Source organism: Mustelus asterias, chromosome 18, assembly GCF_964213995.1.
Source record: "Mustelus asterias chromosome 18, sMusAst1.hap1.1, whole genome shotgun sequence".
Lineage (NCBI taxonomy): Eukaryota > Metazoa > Chordata > Chondrichthyes > Carcharhiniformes > Triakidae > Mustelus > Mustelus asterias.
Genome location: NC_135818.1, coordinates 13,486,871 through 13,507,065, shown reverse-complemented (window position 1 = coordinate 13,507,065; position 20,195 = coordinate 13,486,871). Strand labels below are relative to the sequence as shown.

At 41.5% G+C, this 20,195-nt stretch overlaps 1 protein-coding gene across 2 annotated transcripts in view; it reads left to right on the top strand.

Annotated features, from left to right (window-relative positions):
• Positions 1 to 18,511, top strand: part of LOC144506968 (polypeptide N-acetylgalactosaminyltransferase 11-like) — a 30,068-nt gene extending 11,557 nt beyond the window's left edge. Inside the window, exons 10-13 of one of the 2 annotated variants that reach the window (XM_078233438.1) lie at positions 4,624 to 4,699; positions 7,539 to 7,669; positions 11,358 to 11,495; positions 14,588 to 18,511. In XM_078233438.1, coding sequence (XP_078089564.1) covers positions 4,624 to 4,699; positions 7,539 to 7,669; positions 11,358 to 11,495; positions 14,588 to 14,719 — 477 coding nt within the window. In that variant the 3' untranslated portion in view covers positions 14,720 to 18,511. The remainder of the gene's footprint in view (positions 1 to 4,623; positions 4,700 to 7,538; positions 7,670 to 11,357; positions 11,496 to 14,587) is intronic. The other variant, XM_078233439.1, reaches the window with a different exon arrangement.
• The last annotated feature ends 1,684 nt before the right edge of the window (positions 18,512 to 20,195 follow it).

The following is a 20,195-nucleotide window of genomic DNA, read 5'->3' as shown; positions in this document are numbered from 1 at the left end:
AGGATAAAGTTTAAAAATAAAGCAAGTGGTTCATTTTGGGCTTGTAAAATGACATTGCTTTATTATTTAGCTGGCACTGTCCCTCCTTGACTAAAGCAAGCATTCTAACTTTCTCTTTTTAGCTTTCAATTTGTGCCATTTAAGTAAAGCAACCTGCGACAATCATTGTTTGCTTCCTCCATATACAAACAGCAATTGGGACCTTGAATCTTAACTAACAGAGCAGTAAATTTTGCCACCAGAATTGATCTTAAATAACCCTATGACTGACTAAGAAATTACTGTTTTAAACACTTCATCAACAAAAAAAAGTCTGACATCTTTTGGTATCACAACCAAATAAACCTGTTGAACTTTAACCTGGTGTTGAGACTTACTGTGCCCACCCCAGTCCAAAGCCAGCAACTCCACATCAATATAAAAATAAATGTTGTCTGAACTGCTGGAATTGAGTCTATAACACTTGCCATCCTTTTTTATTCAAGGTCAGTGTGGGTGACAGTGCTAGATGTGTTGGTGACCTTCCTGCCATTAAAGTCTTCTACACAGTGTTGGAAATACTCAGATCAAACAGTATATGGGGAGAGAGGAAACAAGATCATTTTCAGGTCCATTATCTTTTCAGGAAAATATTCTAACAGTTAATGGACCTGAAATGTTTAGTTCTGTCTCCCTGCAGATGGTGCTTGACCTGTTCGAATATTTGCAGTATTTTGTTTCTGTATTTGTTCTATAACTGGTTTAATACTGCCTCATGAACTCCAACAGATGATAGATATATCTTCTGTTCATGAAATTCATTGAAATATTAGTTTTGTAGATAAACATTGGCAAAAAGGATGGATGCAAGTAATGAATAGTATTGGATGCATGCCAGGGCCTAATTTCAATTACCTATGATAAACTGTCTCCACTGTAGAGACAGTTTAAGTACATCTCTGTACATCCATCAATTACTGAGTTGTCTGTATGCTCAGTCACTATGGATGTTGACTGTATCTGATCAGTAAAAGTGAAACATTGGGCTCCACTACATGCTAGTGGTGAACAGTTGGTTATTGCAAAGATGAGTTGGTAGGTAGATGTGGATTTTGTTGTTCAACACAGGCACTCAATATCTTTTCCAATTAAAATGCTACAGATTATGGATGTGAGCTATTTATTGATAAAGGCTACACTATTTTTGACACAACCCAACCACAAGACATGGTTTAAATAGTCCTTCTATATCATCTATAAATCAATCTCATGGCTACCTACTAAACATTTGAATGTCCAAGTACATTATATATCATTAGCTGTGAGCATATATATGCTTTCAACTTGAACATTCATTTGAGAGAGCCTCTAAGCTAGTATTTTTCAAACTTTTTCAGGTGATCAGTTCCTCACAACCTACATCATGGCCTGTATAATGAAATACATCATACAGTATATTAAACATTAGGGGGGGTCAATTTTGGATCAATTTTTCAATTTATTCAGGCCATATTCCAACACAAGGAAATCAGTGTCAGTATTTTGCAAACTCTTCATCAACATTTACACATACGATAAATGCTCAATCAGACAATACACATTTTCTGAGCATCAGCTAGCTACAAAAAATTGACTGCTGTTCATGTGTGATAGATTTCTTGTTTAAGATGCACCTTTGGAATGCATACAGGGATAAAATAATGAGTTGGGCTGTGAGATAATGGTGATACTTATCAAACTCTGAGCTTTCACAATGGGAAGTTTGAGACTCGGGCAGAGTCCACTGACCAGGCAAGCAGCAGTATCAGTGCTACAGTTGCAAGGTAAATGACATGTGCTATTCTTGAGCAGTAACTTGTATCAGCCTTCCCTCCTCACCAAAAGTCCTCGTGTTGGCTATGTCATCAGCTGAGATGTCTTCATTGTCATATGGCCTTTTACAAAATGTGCACTATAAACAGAACATCCTACTTCGTTTGAACAGTATCACAGAAAATCCCGTGGTTTTTTTAAAACAGGATTGCAAAATGCACCTTGTTTTTGAATGGACTCCATTTATAAGGTAGCAACAATTTATCCATTTTCAACATCTGCAGGTCACGGCTCCCACTTTGAAAAACCCTGTTCTAATCTCTTGTAATAATAGACAATGCTCTTTGGGTAATTCTGGCAAATGGAAGATGGATTGAAAAGTACACCAATAAAGTCAAATTTTGTATTCTTTCTCACCATTTGAAAACAACAAACTGGATGTTCCAATTGCAATTCTGGGTGGATTCAAAGTTTCCATGCTACCTTTGCCTGACTAATTTGCCACTTTTGGGTTGCAAACCATATGGATTTATTTTGACATTTTGTAGACAGTGGCTCATCTAGATCTGTGTGTGGGCATATAAAGCCCTGTTTTTAAAAAAATATCTTCCTCCCTTTCTCCATTCCCCACTCTCCAATAGGTATTCCACCCAAATTAAAACAGGAATTGTTGGAAATACTCATCAGGCAGCATCTGTAGAGAAACAGCTTAATATCTTTAACATTTTGACAAGTTTTAAGCAAGTACAGTGGTGATGGAGGTATTCGACTCACACTGACTGAAAATTGATGGGTGAAGATATTTAACACAACCGCCTGCTTCTTAGTACCCATGCTGTTTTCAATTAGTTAGAAGCTGCAATAACGTACACAATCAATGGCTTGTGTATCTCCTAGAGGTTAACCCTGTGAATACTGAATCTAACAAAACATTCATAACATCTATTCTAGCCCATGTCATTCAAAGTTTAAAATCTTAAAGTTTATTTATTAGTATCACAAGTAGACTTACATTAACGCTGCAATGAAGTTACTGTGAAAATTGCCTGTTCGGGTACACTGAGGGAGAATTTGGCATAGCCAACGCACCTAACCAGCACATCTTTCAGACTGTGGGAGGAAACCCACACAGACACGGGCAAGACGTGTAGGCTCTGCACGGACAGTGACCCAAGCTGGGAATTGAACCTGGGTCCCTGGCGCTGTGAGGCAGCCGTGCTAGCCACTGTGCAGCCCCTAGATAGTAGAACTCTGCGTTTTTTACATACACTAATGGCTTGGACTTGGCAATACTGGGCACGATTTTGAAATTTGAAGATGACACAAAACTTCTCAGTTTAGTAAACATGACGAAAATAGCAGTAGGCTCCAAGAGGGCATCGGCAGGCTAATGGAATGAAAGGATTGGGTAACCAGAGGGCACAAATTTAAGCTGAGTGTCAAAAGAAGTGACATACAGATGTTTATTTTTACGCAATGAGTTTCAGAGTCCCAGAGAAAGCCAATGATTTACATCTATGAGGTCACGCAGTTCGGATATCACCTAATTAAATGCTTGCAAATTGAACCTAAACCTTCAAGAGATCCTGTGAAATATTCCTGATGTATTCTCTTACAGCACTTGGATCTAGATAAAAGTGTAATTTCATTACACTTTTTTCCCCTCTTGTTCTGTTGCATTTATTTAACCGTTGTTCCGTACCAACTCTCTGCCAGCACACTTCGTAGTTTGTCTCTTGAGCCAACTTCTGTTGCACGGTCTCTTACCTTGTGGTCACTCAAAGGTAGAATGCCAAAATCAGACATCTTATTTTACTTTGTGTCTTGGAGGTGTTTGTTAACATAAGAACTAGGAACAGGAGTAGGCAATCCAGCCCCTCGAGCCTGCTCTGCCATTTAATACGATCAAGGCTGATCTCATCTCGGCCTCAACTCCATTTACTTGCCTGTTCGCCATAGCCTTTGAAACCCTAACTAATTGAAAATCTGCCCCCCTCTTCCTTAAATTTACACACAGTCCTGGCATCCACCACGCTCTGCGGTAGTGAATTCCACAGACTCCTGACCCTTTTGAGAGAAGTAATTTCTCTTCATCAGTTTTAAATTTGCAACCCTTTATCCTAAAACTATGACCTCTTGTTCTAGATTTCCCCACAAGAGGAAGCATCCGCTCTACGTCAACTTTATCAATCCCCCTTATCATCTTGTCACCTCAATTAGATCTCCTCTCATTCTTCTAAACTCCAGGGAATCTAGGCCTAAACTACCCAATCTTTTCGTAAGTCAAACCTCTCATCTCTGGAATCAATCTAGTGAACCAACTCTGAACCGCCTCCAATGCAGCTACATCCCTCCTCGAATAAGGAGACCAAAACTGTACACAATATTCTAAGTGTGGTCTCACTAATGCTTTGTACAGTAGCAGCAACACTTCACCACCTTTATAAAAGATTCCTTTAGGCAATAAATGTCACGATTCCAATTGCCTCCCTTATTACCTGCTGTATCTGCATATTAGTTTTCTGCATGGGAACACCCAGATCCCTTTGCACCCTCTGGATAACTTCACACACATCCACGTTAAATTCATCTGCCAAATTTTGCCCCATTCACTTAACCCATTTGTACATTTCTTATTTCATTATCACAACTTACTATGCCACCTATTTTAGTAATTAAGACTGACATTAAGATACTATCTACATTTCTTTTGTAATCTATGATTGAGGTTGATAATTTTTGTGAGAGTCTTCTCATCAGGTATTTCATTAGTGAAATTGCAGCAACTTTTAAAAAGGAGAGATTTTAAAATTATTTGTTCATGCCATACAGGCATCATTGGCAAGGACTAGCAACTATTGCCCATCCCTAATTGCCCCTGAATTAAGAGTCAACCACTGCTGTGAGTCTGAAGTCTCCAAGAGGACATCGGCAGGCTAATGGGCGGCACGGTAGCACAGTGGTTAGCACTGCTGCTTCACAGCTCCAGGGACCTGGGTTCGATTCCCGGCTTGGGTCACTGTCTGTGTGGAGTTTACACATTCTCCTCGTGTCTGCGTGGGTTTCCTCCGGGTGCTCCGGTTTCCTCCCACAGTCCAAAGATGTGCGGGTTAGGTTGATTGGCCATGCTAAAAATTGCCCTTCGTGTCCTGAGATGCGTAGGTTAGAGGGATTAGTGGGTAAATATGTGCGGGTAGGGCCTGGGTGGGATTGTGGTCGGTGCAGACTCGATGGGCCAAATGGCCTCTTTCTGTACTGTAGGGTTTCTATAATTCTTCTATGATTCTATGACATGCAGGCCAGACTGGGTAAGAATGGCAGATTTCCTTCCTTAAAGGACATTAGTAAACCGGATGGGTTGTTACAACAATCGATGACAGTTTCATGAGACCAGCTTACAATTCCAGAAATGCAGATGCCATGGTGGGTTTGAGTCCTTTTCCCCGTGGTTAAAAGTTTATTTATTAGTCACAAGTAAGGCTTGCATTAACACTGCAATGAAGTTGCTGTGAAATTCCCCTAGTCGCCACAGTCCGGCGCCTGTTCGGGTCAATGCACCTAACCAGCACATCTTTCAGAATGTGGGAGGAAACTGGAGCACCCGGAGGAAACACACGCAGACACGGGGAGAACGTGCAAACTCCACACAGACAGTGACCCAAGCTGGGAATTGAACCTGGTCCCTGGTGCTGTGAGGCAGCAGTGCTAACCACCGTGCTGCCCCAATAACATTAACCTGAACCTTTGGATTACCGGCACAGTGATATTACCACTATGCTACCCTCTTCCGCTATAAGATGCTGAATTTTGCCTGGCATTCTCGTGTTATATTGGAAAAATTAATGAAGAACAGAAACTTAATAGAGTTTTTCCCCCACTGGATTTAAGCAGTCAATAGGTGAATAAGAAACTGCCTCATCACAAGGTTTAGAACATTTTAACTGTTTATACGATACACCCATTTCTGGACAGATGGGCAACTGGAAACCTGATCTATCAGGGCTGTGATATAAACAATCACTATAAAATGCACATGACGGTGGCACAGTGATTAACACTGCTACCTCACAGCACCAGGGACCCGGGTTCAATTCTTGGCTTGGGTCATTATCTGTGCAGAAACTGCACATTCTCCCCGTGTCTGCGTGGGTTTCCTCCGGGTGCTCTGGTTTCCACTTGCAGTCCAAAAGAAAGGTTAGGTGCATTGGCCATGCTAAATACTCCCACAATGTACCCAAACAGGTGTGGCGACTAGGGGATTTTCATAGTAACTTCATTGCCGTGTTAATGTAAGCCTACCTGTAATACTAATAAATAAGCTTAAAATTAACATGCCCTTTTCACATTTCCTTTTCTCATTAGTTTAGTAAAGCTTTTCCATTGTTGGCTTAATGGAGACCGGGAAATCTATACATATTCCATGCTTTGTTCCTCTAGGGCACTGTGATCACTGTACGAATAAGTTTGGGATAATTACATAACTTAGACTTAGATACTTGCATCACATTTTAAGAAAAATGTACACACCAGGTGTGGAATTTTCTCAGAAAAATTCTAAGTGGTGTTTCTTCAGCAAGGTAAGTTATGTGAGTTTACGGTATTCTGTGCAATACAGAGGCTGTAATCTGATTCCCGTCAGTAGTGGGGGCGGGGGGAGCGGCAGAGCCTATTCATGCCAGGAGGCTGGCTGCAGACTGCTCGGGGCGCTATTGCGTAGGTACCCTGATTTCCCCAGTATCCTGTGTACAGGTATAATCGCAAGCCCGATGTTTCGTTTCTCACTCGTACTTTCTGCCCCGCTATGCTACTTGATCAGTGCAACGGGGTGGGAAAATCCTGCCACAGTTGTCCAGAATTGTTTTCAAGCTGACCCCAAAGGAACGCCAGGCGTCATTTTAGTACAGTACTTTGGGAGTGGAAACATAGAAGATACAATATCTGGATAAGTTCAAAGAATTTTTGTTACTGCTGTATAAGGTTTTATCACTTTTATGCTTCAGGTAAATATTTATCAACACATTTTTTTCAGGTTCACACACTTGTGGTTAGACATTCTAACGTCATTCTATCATACTGAAAGTTCCACAATCCAGACATGACTAGGTCCCAGGCATTTTCAGCAGACTGGAGAGATTACAATGTGCAGTGAATATTTCTATGAGGCTATACCGAAATCTCTTTCAAGTTTAACTAATGGGGCACTAATTGCGTACGGGCTTTTCTCAGTAGAATATTACGTAAGAATTATCGTGTTTGCTTTTTTAAAACTCATTCGTGGGACATGGGTGTCGCTGGCTGGGCCAGCATTATTGCCTATCCCTAGTTGCCTGAGGGGAGTTGAGAGTCAACCACATTGCTGTGGCTCTGGAGACATGGAGGCCAGACCAGGTAAGGACGGCAGATTTCTCTCCCTAAAGTACATTAGTGACCCCGTCTGGTTTTTCTGACAATCAACAATGGTTTCGCGGTCATCAGTAGATTCTTAATTCCAGATGTTCTTCATTGAGTTCAAATTCCAGATATTTTTCTATTGAATTGAAATTCCACCGTCTGTCGTGGCAGGATTCGAACCCGGGTCTCCAAAACATCAGCTAAGTTTCTGGATTAATAGTTTAGCGATAATACCACTAGGCCATCGCCTCCTCGTTTTGATATGGGCTGCACTTTAATCCAAAGATGTTTAAATTAGATTGTCTTTATGAGTTATTCATTTTTCCTTACAGTAACCTTAAGTTTGGATTCAATACCTCTATATTGTTTTCTATCTCTGCAGCTGTACAGTCTACAGACAAGCAAATGCCTGGCTGCCCAGAAATATCCTGATCAAAAAGGAGGCATTGTGGTGGTTAAAGAATGTGATTGGACAGATTCAAATCAGGTTAGCAGCTGTTCTGAGATTTATTTCACCAGGTTTTTTATTTCCATTTCATTGAGAGAAATTGGCCTTGGTTTGCATGAATTGTTGAATTCTTTGTTACTTTGGAGTGAAATATTTTTGTGTTCAAAGTTGCTTTTTGGCCAAAATCGATCTGTAAAACCAGCCCTAATCCTGTTCTCATCTAACATCAGGAGCAGCAAGCTGAACTGTTGTTTCTTTCCCTCTTTGGTTCAAGAATGCTAATTCGATTTGTAACACAGCCTTGGGATTGAATCTGGTAAAACATTTGGCCATCGAAGAGCTTCAGCTGCTCACCCCATGTGTTCAAAGCAGTGTTAAGCTATGATTCGCACTTTGACTAGATTTATTTTTGCACCCTTCTGGAAGACATGAATTATCGCTTCTCTTCCCAGACATGAGCTAGACAGTTAGTGACTCATTAAACTCATGGGTTAAGGGGGATGGATTGCAACACATTTATTGCAGAGTTAACTGTAATATACTTTTATGTTTCTGGTCTTTTGTGTTTCAAAGCTAGGACATGAATGCATCTCCCAAACAATGGCTTCAAAAACCTAAAGCCAACGATTACGACAATTTAATATTTATTTATTAGTGTCACAAGTAGGCCTACGTTAACACTGCAATGAAGTTCCTGTGAAAATCCCCTACTCACCACACTCTGGTGCCTGTTCAGGTACACTGAGGGAGAATTTAGCATGGCCAATGCACCTAACCAGCACGTCTTTCAGATTGTGGGAGGAAACCAGGGCATCCGGAGGAAACCCACGCAGACATGGAGAGAATGTGCAGACCCGCACAGATAGTGACCCAAGTTGAGAATCGAACCCGGGTCCTGGCGCTGTGAGGCAGCAGTGCTAACCACTGTGCCACCGTGCCGCCCAATTTGTCCAGCAATTTCTATTCTCTTTCCCTGTGCAACCCCTGAGGAGACAAGAAATAGTGGAATATAAAATATTCTATTGAAGCTCCCTTTCTCAGGATAAAAGGTCAGTCATTTAGGATGAGGATTTTCTTTAGTTGGAGGGTTGCAATTTTGTGAAGTTCTCCCAGGCTAGGAATGCTCAGTATAAGTCAAAACAGAGAGCAATAGATTTTTGGAAACTAAGGGAACCAAGGGATATGAATAGAGCAAGAAGTTGAGTTGAGGTAGAGGATTAGTTGAGATTAGAAGACAGTTCATCACCTTCTCATGTGCAGTTAGGGATGGGCAATAAATGCTGGCCTAGCCAGCGATGCCCACATCCCATGAAAGAATACATTTTAGAAACTCAGCCATGATCTTATCAGGCAGAGCAGGCTCCAGTGGCAGTATCTCACTTATGCCTGTTCCTATTTCTTAAGGTCTTAAGTAGTTTATTTATATCAAGATTTCCATCCAATTTTCTTATTACTTTCCTTCACCTGAAAGTACGACTCATGTTCATGTATAGCTCAATTTGTAAGTTTAGGCAGTAAGTATTGGTAGGTTATTTGACTAGGAACCTAATCACAGACAATGCCAATCCTGTGATTTCTCTCTGCCTCTCCCAATCTTTCCTTTCTTTGTCTGTTTCGCTCTTTCTAGGAGGGGCTGAAATCAGGAGTGATTCTAGTCCAGATTGGCCAGCTTTAACTCCTAAATATATTTTCAGCTCAAGAATATTAATGCATTTTGATACTGTCATCTACCGAAAGTCTATGCATCATTTACCTAAAGTATATACAACTGATCGGCCTAATATTCATTACACAAGTGATGTCTGAGTAAACTCAAGGAAAAAAATGAGAACTTGTCTTTTCTTGCTGGGGTTTTCTGCATGGTCCCATTAAATACTTCTCCACTTGAACATTCCTTTGTGCTACTTCCCAAGGGCACAGAGACAAGTACTCATTTTTGTATAGTGCATTGCGTTACATGGTATAATACCCATGCCATTATAAATATCCTTCTCCTTAACCTTGAGCAACACCGTGGGATATACATTAATTTTTAAAAATTCGCTCACTATGCGATCTGCCTTCTCGCAATTTCCTGTATGATTCTTAGTAGTTATGAGATGCAACTTTCCTATACCTGTTACAAAGCGTTGAAACCCTACATTTGTCCTATTTGATTTCTTGTCAAGTTTTTATAACAATTAAAGAAAAATCCAATAATTAATGTGCGCATATAATTATAATAATGTCTGTGTAAACTTGTCACACTGTAGATGCACCTTTTTACCCTTGATGTCACTGCAGCACATCTGGCCTGTAACCCAGGTCTGTCCCTAATGGTTTCTATTTTTCTATGACTAACTCCCTTGGTGGCTTTGCTCACCGGATCAGCTTGCCAGAAGAAAAACTATGGATGCCTGAAGAGATGAGGGTCGATATAAAACTAAAAAGCATTCCAGAATGCAAAAAGTAGCACAGATCCTGGCTTGTAGGTCAAAGATGGGTATGTGGAGTTGACAGCCTTGAGGGGCTAAATGTCCTACTTCAGTTGTTACAATTATGTGGATTATAAGATTATAATGTTTCTGCATTGTGACCTGTTCAGAGGTTTGCCTGATAGCAAACCCTTGGTTTTTTTTGATTGTTAGAAATTAAAAGCAGAAAGGTGTACGCAGGTATATTTCATGCAGTGATGAACCAGTTCTGCCAATGAACCTCGGGCAATATTTTGCAATCCAGGGAGTGGACTCTGACGTCATCCCTCAAACACTTGACATTTGAAGGTTCAGCCTCCTGACTGTTTACTGACTGCCTCCTGCACTTGAATATCTCATGAGTAATTTTTAAAAACGTCACACACCAGAATATCCTCCCGGTCACTGCCAGAAAAAAGCCCCCTCCTCCCCTCACCCCATACAAACACACAACTCAAAAAGGATTGCAAAAGAAAAGTCCAAAGTGGGGGGAAAAGAAAATGTATCAACTATCCAGTGACTCCAAGATTCTGAGGTTCTACTCTGTCCTGTCTCTCTCGTGCCCTCGCATCCTTCCTTAGTGGCATTTCCCCCCCCCGCCCCCCACACACCACCATCTTTGCTTTATCGTGGGTTAATTGTAAAGTTTCAAGAATTTGGCCACCACCCCCATGTGTTTTGAACCCTCAGAAACATCCAGCCGCATCTGTGGAGAGAGAAATTAGTTACATTATGTGTTGATAGCTCTGTCAGAAGTTCTGATGAAGGGTCATCAAACTGAAGTGTTAACCCTGTTTCTCTCTCACACTTGCTGCCAGATCTGCTGAGTATACCTGCTGGGGCGGCACAGTGGTTAGCACTGCTGCCTCAGTGCCAGCGATCCGGGTTTGATTCCCGGCTTGGGTCACTGCCTGTGCGGAGTCTGCACATTGTCTGTGTGGGTTTCCTCCGGGTGCTCCAGTTTCCTTCCACAGTCCAAAGATGTGCAGGTTGGGTGCATTGGCCGTGCTAAATTATCCCTCAGTGTACCCGAACAGACACCAGAGTATGGCGCCAAGGGAATTTTCACAGTAACTTCATTGCAGTGTTAATGTAAGCCTGCTTGTGACACTAATAAATAAACTTAACTTATTGCTAGCATTTTGTTTTTATTTCAGATTCTCAGTATCCACAATGCCTTTGTCACCTGTTGCTGTTAAAATCCTGGTTGACATTTCGGAGAGATTGCGTGTTTTAAAAATTTTTTAATCACTCCCTGTTGATGGTGTTTATAGGTTTGGATTTATAATGAAGAACAAGACCTGATTCTGGCCAACCTGCTTTGCTTGGATATGTCTGAAACACATTTATCAGACTCTCCTCGTCTTATGAAATGCCACGGTGGTGGCGGATCACAACAATGGACACTTGGGGTAAGATAAATTTCTGATCGGAAAGCTTTTTCCATTGTACCAGTGTTTCTATACAATGGCTTCATGTGTATTAACACAAGGTATAACTGAACTATGCAATGGCACAGCGTATTTGATTCCCGCCATTGAATACTAACATGCAGATCAATAGCAAGACTTTTTTGGTGTTATTATGGATCTGTTGTGCTGTTGTCAGGGAGCACTGATTGAAGGCCAAGGAATGAAAATCACTGGGTGCAGCTTCTGGACTGTCCTTACCGTCCTTACCAGTCCTTGCCTGTTTCCGAGTAGAATTTGGATAGGTCTGGGAAATAGGCTACCTACCTGCACTCTTTGCTTGGATGAGGCATCTAGAGAAACAAAAAAGGCAAAAGAATGCTGGTTTCTCTTAAAAAAAAAAGTTTTCACGAAACAATTGATATGACACATGTTGCTTTAATAATGTCAAAGATGTCATAACCTGATGGGACGTAAGTTCGTGCCATGGTTCCATGTTGTGGGATGGTTCACTCATTAGTCCAGCTATCAAGGGGAGAGACTAAATGCAGTCATAAGTCAGAGGAGGAGGCTACCTGGATCATTGTCATGGCTAGCTCTCGAGTATAAGGTCTGGGAGCAGTTTGCCTGTCCTCCGCCTTTGGTTTTAAAAATAAATGTATTTAATTTGGAGGGTTGCCAATTCATTTTCAAATAATACTGAATTGCCTTATGCAGAGCACCCATTATTGTTTTGCACGTGGGCTGTTGAGGTATATTTACAACTTGGAAGAAGTTCAGTTGTACTTTTCCCCTTCAATCCCAGCTGTAATCTGTCACTACTCTTTTGCTTTTCTGTTGCCATTCCAGGCATGAGTTTCTCTTGGATAAGGCCACAACTACTGTGTTTCTGCATTCCTTGAAGGATCCAATGAAGAAGCCATCACTGTTTACTTACAAGTAGTAGCCTGCAATCCTCTTTTGTTTGACCTTTACAGACATGCACCATGTTAGTCTTGTTACGCTCCACACACAGACTGCTGTCTTCCAGGTTCTACCAATAGATCAACAGTCACGCCTTTTCCTGCATTTTCCCTGAGAATGTTTGGTTAGTTGTGAGAAAGGACTTTGTATCCATCCTTATTATTGCATTGATAACCCAGTCTTTGGTGGAAATGTGGCTCACAGGTAGTAACATCTTACCCCTCATTAGCTGACTGTACTTCAGACACACTGGCCCTTTCTTGGATCTTGGTCTCTTTCTGGTACCTCTGACTCCATTAAGCACCTTGCCTTGTTCAGTTCCTCTCACTGGTGCTCTGCTGCTTCCATTCCACCACCTGTCTTATCAAACTAAATAATTCCTTGTCCTGTTCCACTCTGCTTTACCCCTGAATCCTAACCTTTTACTGGTTTCACTTCCCATCTCCTTGCAAACTGCCACCTCATTTCTGATTCCCTCTTCTTCTCCCAAGCCCTTGAATGAATCTAGCACAGGCTGAACTTTCTGATACCCTCTCCCTGGATCATGGGCTCATTATTGAACAACAGCAAGCCATTATCTTCCCTGGAAACTTTCTAACCCCCATCCCTCACTCAACTCCATGAACTGAACTTGTGGTTCCCAGGCTCCGCATAATCATTTGCAGCCTCAAGAACGTAGTCCCTCTTTTTTTCATTCCATATTTTCTCCCCTTGTCTGATTTCTACTCTCCTACATCTACAACTGTTGTGACACCCCTCTGCTGCTTTAACCAGTTCCAATTACTTGGTTGTGACCTTTTCATTGAATGGCGCAGTTAGTCCACATCTTCCTTCCCACCACGGCAGTCCGATTGACTCTCCTTGAATGGCGGCTAGATCAGTTTCCATTGCCCATCACTCTCCCCTACCTAACTGAACTTGTTCTCACACTAAACAACCTTTCTGACTTCTGGACTTCCTCCAAATAAAAACAATCACTTTGGACCGGAGCTTTGTCTGCTTCTTTTGTAGGTTATGTTAAACATTCTTCTTAGTTGGGTCCTCTCCCTGATCTGTTTTTTTAGTACTGAATGTGTTGTTGTTGCTCCATCTCCTCACCCTATCTGGGGATTTCATTACTTTTGCTTCTAACTTCACCTTCCATCACTTTCATGTGGTCAGTCTCTGGCTCTTCCTTTCTCTTCTATGACTTTCCCCATTCCTGGAGAGAGATTGTCTACGAACAGCCCAGCAACCCCAACCACAGCCTCAAATATACTTGTTCAGAGCCCGTTTTATTTTAGTAATAACTATATATCCCTCTCCCAGTTTCTCCATCATATCTGTTCTGACAATACTTCATTCCACATTAGATCTTGCAGAATCATAGAATCCTTACAGTACAGAAGGAGGCCATTCGGCTCATCGAGTTTGTACTGACCACAATCCCACCCAGGCCCTATTCCCGTCACCCCGCATATTTACCCTGCTAATCCCCCTGACAGTAGGGTCAATTTAGCATGGCCAATCAACCTAACCCGCACATCTTCAGACTGTGGGAAGAAACCGGAGCACCTGGAGGAAACCCACACAGACACGGGGAGAAAGTGCAAACTCCACACAGACAGTGACAAAGGCTGGAATTGAACCTGGGTCCCTGGCGCTCTGAGGCAGCAGTGCTAACCACTCTGCCACCGTGCCACCCATCCCGTTTTTTGGGATGAGGAACCTCTTCTACCACCCTCCCCACAATCTTGGTGGAAAGGACGCTGAACTTTATCTGGATTTGGCCTTAACACTGACCTTAATCACAGTCTCCATTCTCACTCAGAAAGCAAGTGCTGGCGATGGGCGATTAGTGTTCCGAGGCATGGGGGAAGCTGAGCCTTGTGCTTAGGATATGGATCACCAGCTCACCTGGTGCATTGAAGTTCTGGAACAGTACGATTCTTCTTGCAGGAGAATGGAGGACCATGTTCAGACCATTTTACATACTAATATTAATATAAATTATAGAATTATTAGCGCTGCAGGAATATGTAATGAGTTCTAGAATCGTTTTCCAGATGCTACAGACCAAATTCCCTGATCTGAAAAGACAAACTATTTAAAACTAAAGTTTATGTTCTAATCTTTGTTTCGTGTTTTTATAGGTAAATAATTCTTTGTATCAGATATCAGCTGGACAGTGCCTGAAGGTGATAGATCCGGATAGTCCTAAAGGATATGTTGCCATGGCAATCTGTGATGGTTCCAGATCACAGCAATGGAAGCTGGACAGCTGATGTGAGCAACAGACCTGAAATACTCCCCGGGGAGCAGTTTAAACATCTGCCTGAGATTGATTGCTAAGATGCATCGGCACAGAGAGGATAGCAATTAATGTGTGAATAGAAATGCTGGATGTTGGTAGAACTGCTCACTTTTAATTAGGTGAATAGTAATTTTATCGAAGTATTTTGACTGTTTTCTCTCTCAGCTTTTACAATTATCGTGAGATGGAAATTTTTAATTTGTGAAAATATGGAATAATCAGTTATTTATGTTTTAAAAGTGGTCCAATTTGCTTAGCTGGGTATGATGGTAATTATAGAGGCTCATTATGCATCAGCAGTTTGTTTCCCCAGTGATTCCGATTGTAACTGCGCAACCCAGTGAGGTGAATCCTATAACCAGGTTCTAGTTTGGAAGCCTGGTTTGTGATGAGTTTGGTAAGGGGGTGTTGCACTTAACTTCTTTCTTCTGGGCTAGAGACAGGAAACACAGCTAAGGCATCTACTTCAGTCTCCTAACCAGTTGCAAAGTTTATATTTGCCCACTGATGAAAACGGATTTGACCATGAAAGCCCCCACGGTTAATAGTTTGCCAGAACTCCTCATCTGAAATAATGCATGCTTTTCGTGTGGGATATCACTGAGTAGCTGGCAGCCTTGGAACTGTACCAAAATATACTTAAAGGAAAAGGGGGGGAAAAGATTCAAGTTTTAACTTGGCAATGAAGTAAGTTCTCAAAATAAATCACCAATTAAGATGTCCAAACTTATACATACTGCTTCTTTTCTGAATGCGCTATATCAGTTCTGACGTGATGTGTTGAAGTTTTACTTGCTCTAGTAATGGTATCATTTGGTAGAGCAGCTTATACAGGAAGAGTGGAACAATGTTATTTGGTTTGGGGTTTACAACCTTGAATTTCTTCATAGATTATGAAAAGGCTATAAAAATATCCGGTTAAAGAGATGACTATTTTATTGTTGAATTAAAGCAAAATGTTTACATTAAAACCACATTTATGCTAGTTAGTTAAAAAGGCAGCACAGTGGTTACCACTGCTTCCTCACAGCGCCAGGCACCCGGGTTCGATTCCCGGCTTGGCTCACTGTCTGTGTGGAGTCTGCACGTTCTCCCTAAGTCTACGTGGGTTTCCTCCGGGTTTCCTCTCTCAGTCTGAAAGACGTGCTGGTTCGGTGCATTGTCCATGCTAAATTCTCCCTCATGTACCCAAACAGGCGCTGGAGTGTGGCAACTAGGGGATTTTCACAGTAACTCCATTGCAGTGTTAGTGTAAGCCTACTTGTGGCACTAATAATTAAACTAAACTATGATAGCTAAACATAAACAGTTACATTAGTTGAAAGCACAAACAATGGCTTAACCCGATTCTCAAAATGAGGGGGGGGAAACAAAAATGTGTGTCCGCAAAGCTTCAGTCACCGATGTTTAAATGTCATTGATGTTTCTAATGTACTTCCCTGTCCGCTTTTATAATGCAGCAAGAGGTTTTTCTATGTTTCGTTTGACTTAGGGAATCCTCCTCCTGCTTGTTGTGCAATAATGACAATAAAAATAGGAGGCTGTCCTCAGGAAACCTCTTCCAGCCAAAGTGTAAACCCGTCTCTGCTTATACAATTTCACCAGAAAACATAAGTAATCCCATTGAGAGTTGCACTAATTTAATTCAACCAGAAATCCCCCATAGAGCCCTTAAAGGTGGTCCTTCAGAATTTAGAACTGTTCCATTTATAAGCCTTTAATTTTCTGCTCCAATGATGAGATAGGCATAGGGATGTGGTAGTATAATAGTTATGTTACTGGACTAGTAATACAGAGGCTAATAATCCAAAGAATGTGAGTTAATTCTGGCAATTTGAGAATTTGGACCCAGTTTTTTTTTAAAAACAAAATCTTTTCAGTAAAAATGACCATGAAGCTATTAGATTGTTGTGCTTTTTAAAAAAAACAATGGTTCACTGATGTGCTTTCCTGCAAGAACACCATTTGAGATTCCAACCATGCTCTGAAGCAGCCTAGCAGCATAGAATCCCTACAGTGCAGAAGGAGGCCATTTGGCCCATCGAGCCAGCACCGACCACAATCCCACCCAGGCCGTAGCCCCATTACTCCACATATTTACCCTGCTAATCCCCCTGAAACTGAGGGGCAATTCACCTAACCTGCACATCTTTGGAGGGTGGGAGGAAACCCACGTAGACACAGGGAGAACGTGCAAACTCCACAGTCACCCGAGGCCAGAATTTGAACCCGGGTCTCTGGCGCTGTGAGGCAGCAGTGCCAACCAAAAAGCCCTGAGATTTCTTTAAAAAGCAGAAACGTGCATCAAGTAAATTGGTCGTCTTCCAACTTTATTCCAACCTAATTTAGTAACTTCTGACCAAATTCCTTTTATTAACTTAATTTTTGAACAGTGTATTTTTTTACGAAAGTGGACATATAAAGCCGGACTAAAAATATCATCATGTTTACTACGGATACTTCCTGGAGATTTATGTAAAATCAATATGAAGTGAGTGTATGTTTATCTTTTATCCTTTAGTATCTGCTGGCAGGGATTTTTGTTGAAAGTGTAACTTTAGCAATGGAGCAGCAATGATGGTGGTTGATGTGGAGCAGGTTAAAATCACTGATACTGAATGGAGACGTTAGCATCCATTCCACAGCGATGGCTTCAGTCCATGAATGTCGAGATGCTTGGCAGGGTTTTCTGCTGGAGTTCCCTGACAGCTTGTAAACTTTCCCCATTGTTTTTAATGGATAGCGAAGGCACGGGCTTGTGAGCACTTAAGTAGAAGATCCTAGTTGGGTCGTCACACACTTGGAAATGGCTGGTTAACAAATAATTCCATTGTACTGGAAGCACCTTTAAAACATCGGAGCTGTGCTTAATTACAGTGTGAAGTCTCACAACACCAGGTTAAAGTCCAACAGGTTTATTTGGTAGCATGAACTTTCAGAGCACTGCTCCTTCATCAGATGACTCACCTGATGAAGGGGCAGCGCTCCGAAAGCTCGTGCTACCAAATAAACCTGCTGGACTTTAACCTGGTGTTGTGAGACTTCTTACTGTGCCTATCCCAGTCCAACGCCGGCATCTCCACATCCTGTATTTAATTAGGTAGAGATTTAAATTTTATAAGCAAACCTGTTCAATTTGGACTGCCATTGGGACCACTTTTAAGCCACCGTTGAGAGACATATTGTCATTTCTCATTAGGGTCTATGATCTCTACTGATGTTTTGTACAGACTCCATGGGCGGGATTTTCTGGCCACACTCGTCCCAAAGCTGGAAAATGCCGCCTGAGGGTAACAGACCTTTGCCTGGTCCGTGTCCCGCCCGCTACGATTCCCATGGCGGGTGGCACAGGAAGATTCTGACCCATGTTCTGAAGCATCATCCCCAGCATGTGGAATGATTTAATTATTTGCTTTAACTTGGGAGATTTTTTTCCTCTTATAATAAAAATTGATTACATTTAAACTTAAAGGATGAACAATAACTGGGAGTGCTGATAACATGATTTGGTTGCAACTGCAGTGATTTCACTTGTACCTTTCCTAAGTGAGGAATAAGTTCAGGCCTATTAAAAATGGCTTGGGCCACGTTACAGTGTGTGGCTGTGAGATTCATTCATCTCTTCAATCAGTAATTCTCCAAAGTCTAAGCAGTTAGCTGTAAATTAGATATTCTGCTCATGTTAATTATGCCCTGTTGTTAATTTTCAGAAATTCTGTATTGAATTGATATTTTATCAAATAATAAAGCTACTAGATATTTATTAGAATAAAGATCTAATTTTAAATAATCATCCTGTATTGATCCTCAGGTAATGCGATCGAGCTCTTTTGGCCATTTGATTTTCAATAATTTCACTTGATTTTTCTTTCACGACAAGTCGAAAATGCCACAATTAGCACTCTTCTCGAGATAACTGCTTGCATTTGTTGTAGTCATCATTTGTTTAAATATTTATCAATTATGAAATTGTAAGTGTATGTTCGAGAGAGGTGTTAGCAGCCAGGTTGTGAGGGAGTAAACTTGACAGTGCCACAACAAGTCCAAGGATCCTGCAGAAGTCGACTATCACAGCAGGAAAATAATTGGTCTCTCTTGGAAGGTCAAACTGCAGATCTACGCTGAGTTCAAGTGTTTGGAGTAAATATTCTTTACAAAATGTTGTCAATAGTACAATTAACTCACAATACTTGTACCATCCCAAACTAATTCCTCTTCCCCCTTCAGGATAGATTCACTAGCGTGAAGGCTCAGGGGTATAACAATTGAATGAGGAAAGGCAGTGGAGTTGATTAGCAGCAAACCTGGACTTAGAAACCTACTGCTTATCGCCTAATGCCAACCTTACCCTTAATGATAGCCTTCAGGCCCTGTGGCGACGAGGGGGTTTTCACAGCAGCTTCATTGCAGTGTTAATGTAAGCCTACTTATGACACTAATAAATAAACTTCACTTTGAGGAAAGTACAGAATCCACAGTGGTTGAGGAACTTTCGTACCCAGGCTCATGAATGGTTCAATAGTAAAATGACTAAACATAGCAAAGACTACAAACCCAGTCATCATCCTGGCTCTATTGTCAAAAGCTCCAGTTGTTTTAGTACAACTTTGGCATTGCAACAAAGTGGAAAATTGCCCAGCTATGTCTTGTCCATAAATTAGGATTGTGTCATGGTTGCATTTGTTATTGTGGTCAGCTGTTCCTTGCTTTGAGGGTGATGCTTACTCTGGGTTGCTGGTATGACCCTGATAGAAGTCCACACCTGACCTTTTAAACATGGGAACCTTGAGGTGGAAGCATTGTCCACACAATCTTTAATTGGTGATCAGATTTCAGTGACAACTCAGATCACGACTGAGACCACCTTGTCACTGCAGCCGCCTTCTGCTTTTGCAGATGTTGAGAGAGGTAGTCTTTGCCTGTTCTGTGTGTTGAGGACTTTTGTATTTATTTACCTTTTAATGCAACAACCAATCATCAGTGATGATGGAAGGAGTCATCAGTAGGAGCAAGAGGCATTTACTCACCAATATTCTGGCAGGTTCCCGAACTCCAAAACCACTTGGTGCAAAAACGGACATGAACTGAGTTCCAGGGTAGTGACTGCATTTGTCATGTATTTGACCAAGGAGTTGCAATGAAATGGATGTCAATGGACAGTGTAAAGTTTTTCCTAGTGGATGGATTCATATCTAACACAAAACAAAAGATAGCTCACACAGCCATCTATCTGAGGTTAATTATTTTAACCACTGCTCCATTTCATTATTAGCAAATGCCTGCATGCCAAAAAGAGCTAGATAACATATAGATCTGGGCTGATGAATGACATGTAGTATTTGCACCATAAAGCTGCCAAGCAATGACCATCTCCAATAGGACAGCACTTAACCACCCTTCCATTCAATGGCCTTATCATTGCTCAGAACTTCCCCTCACCATCATTA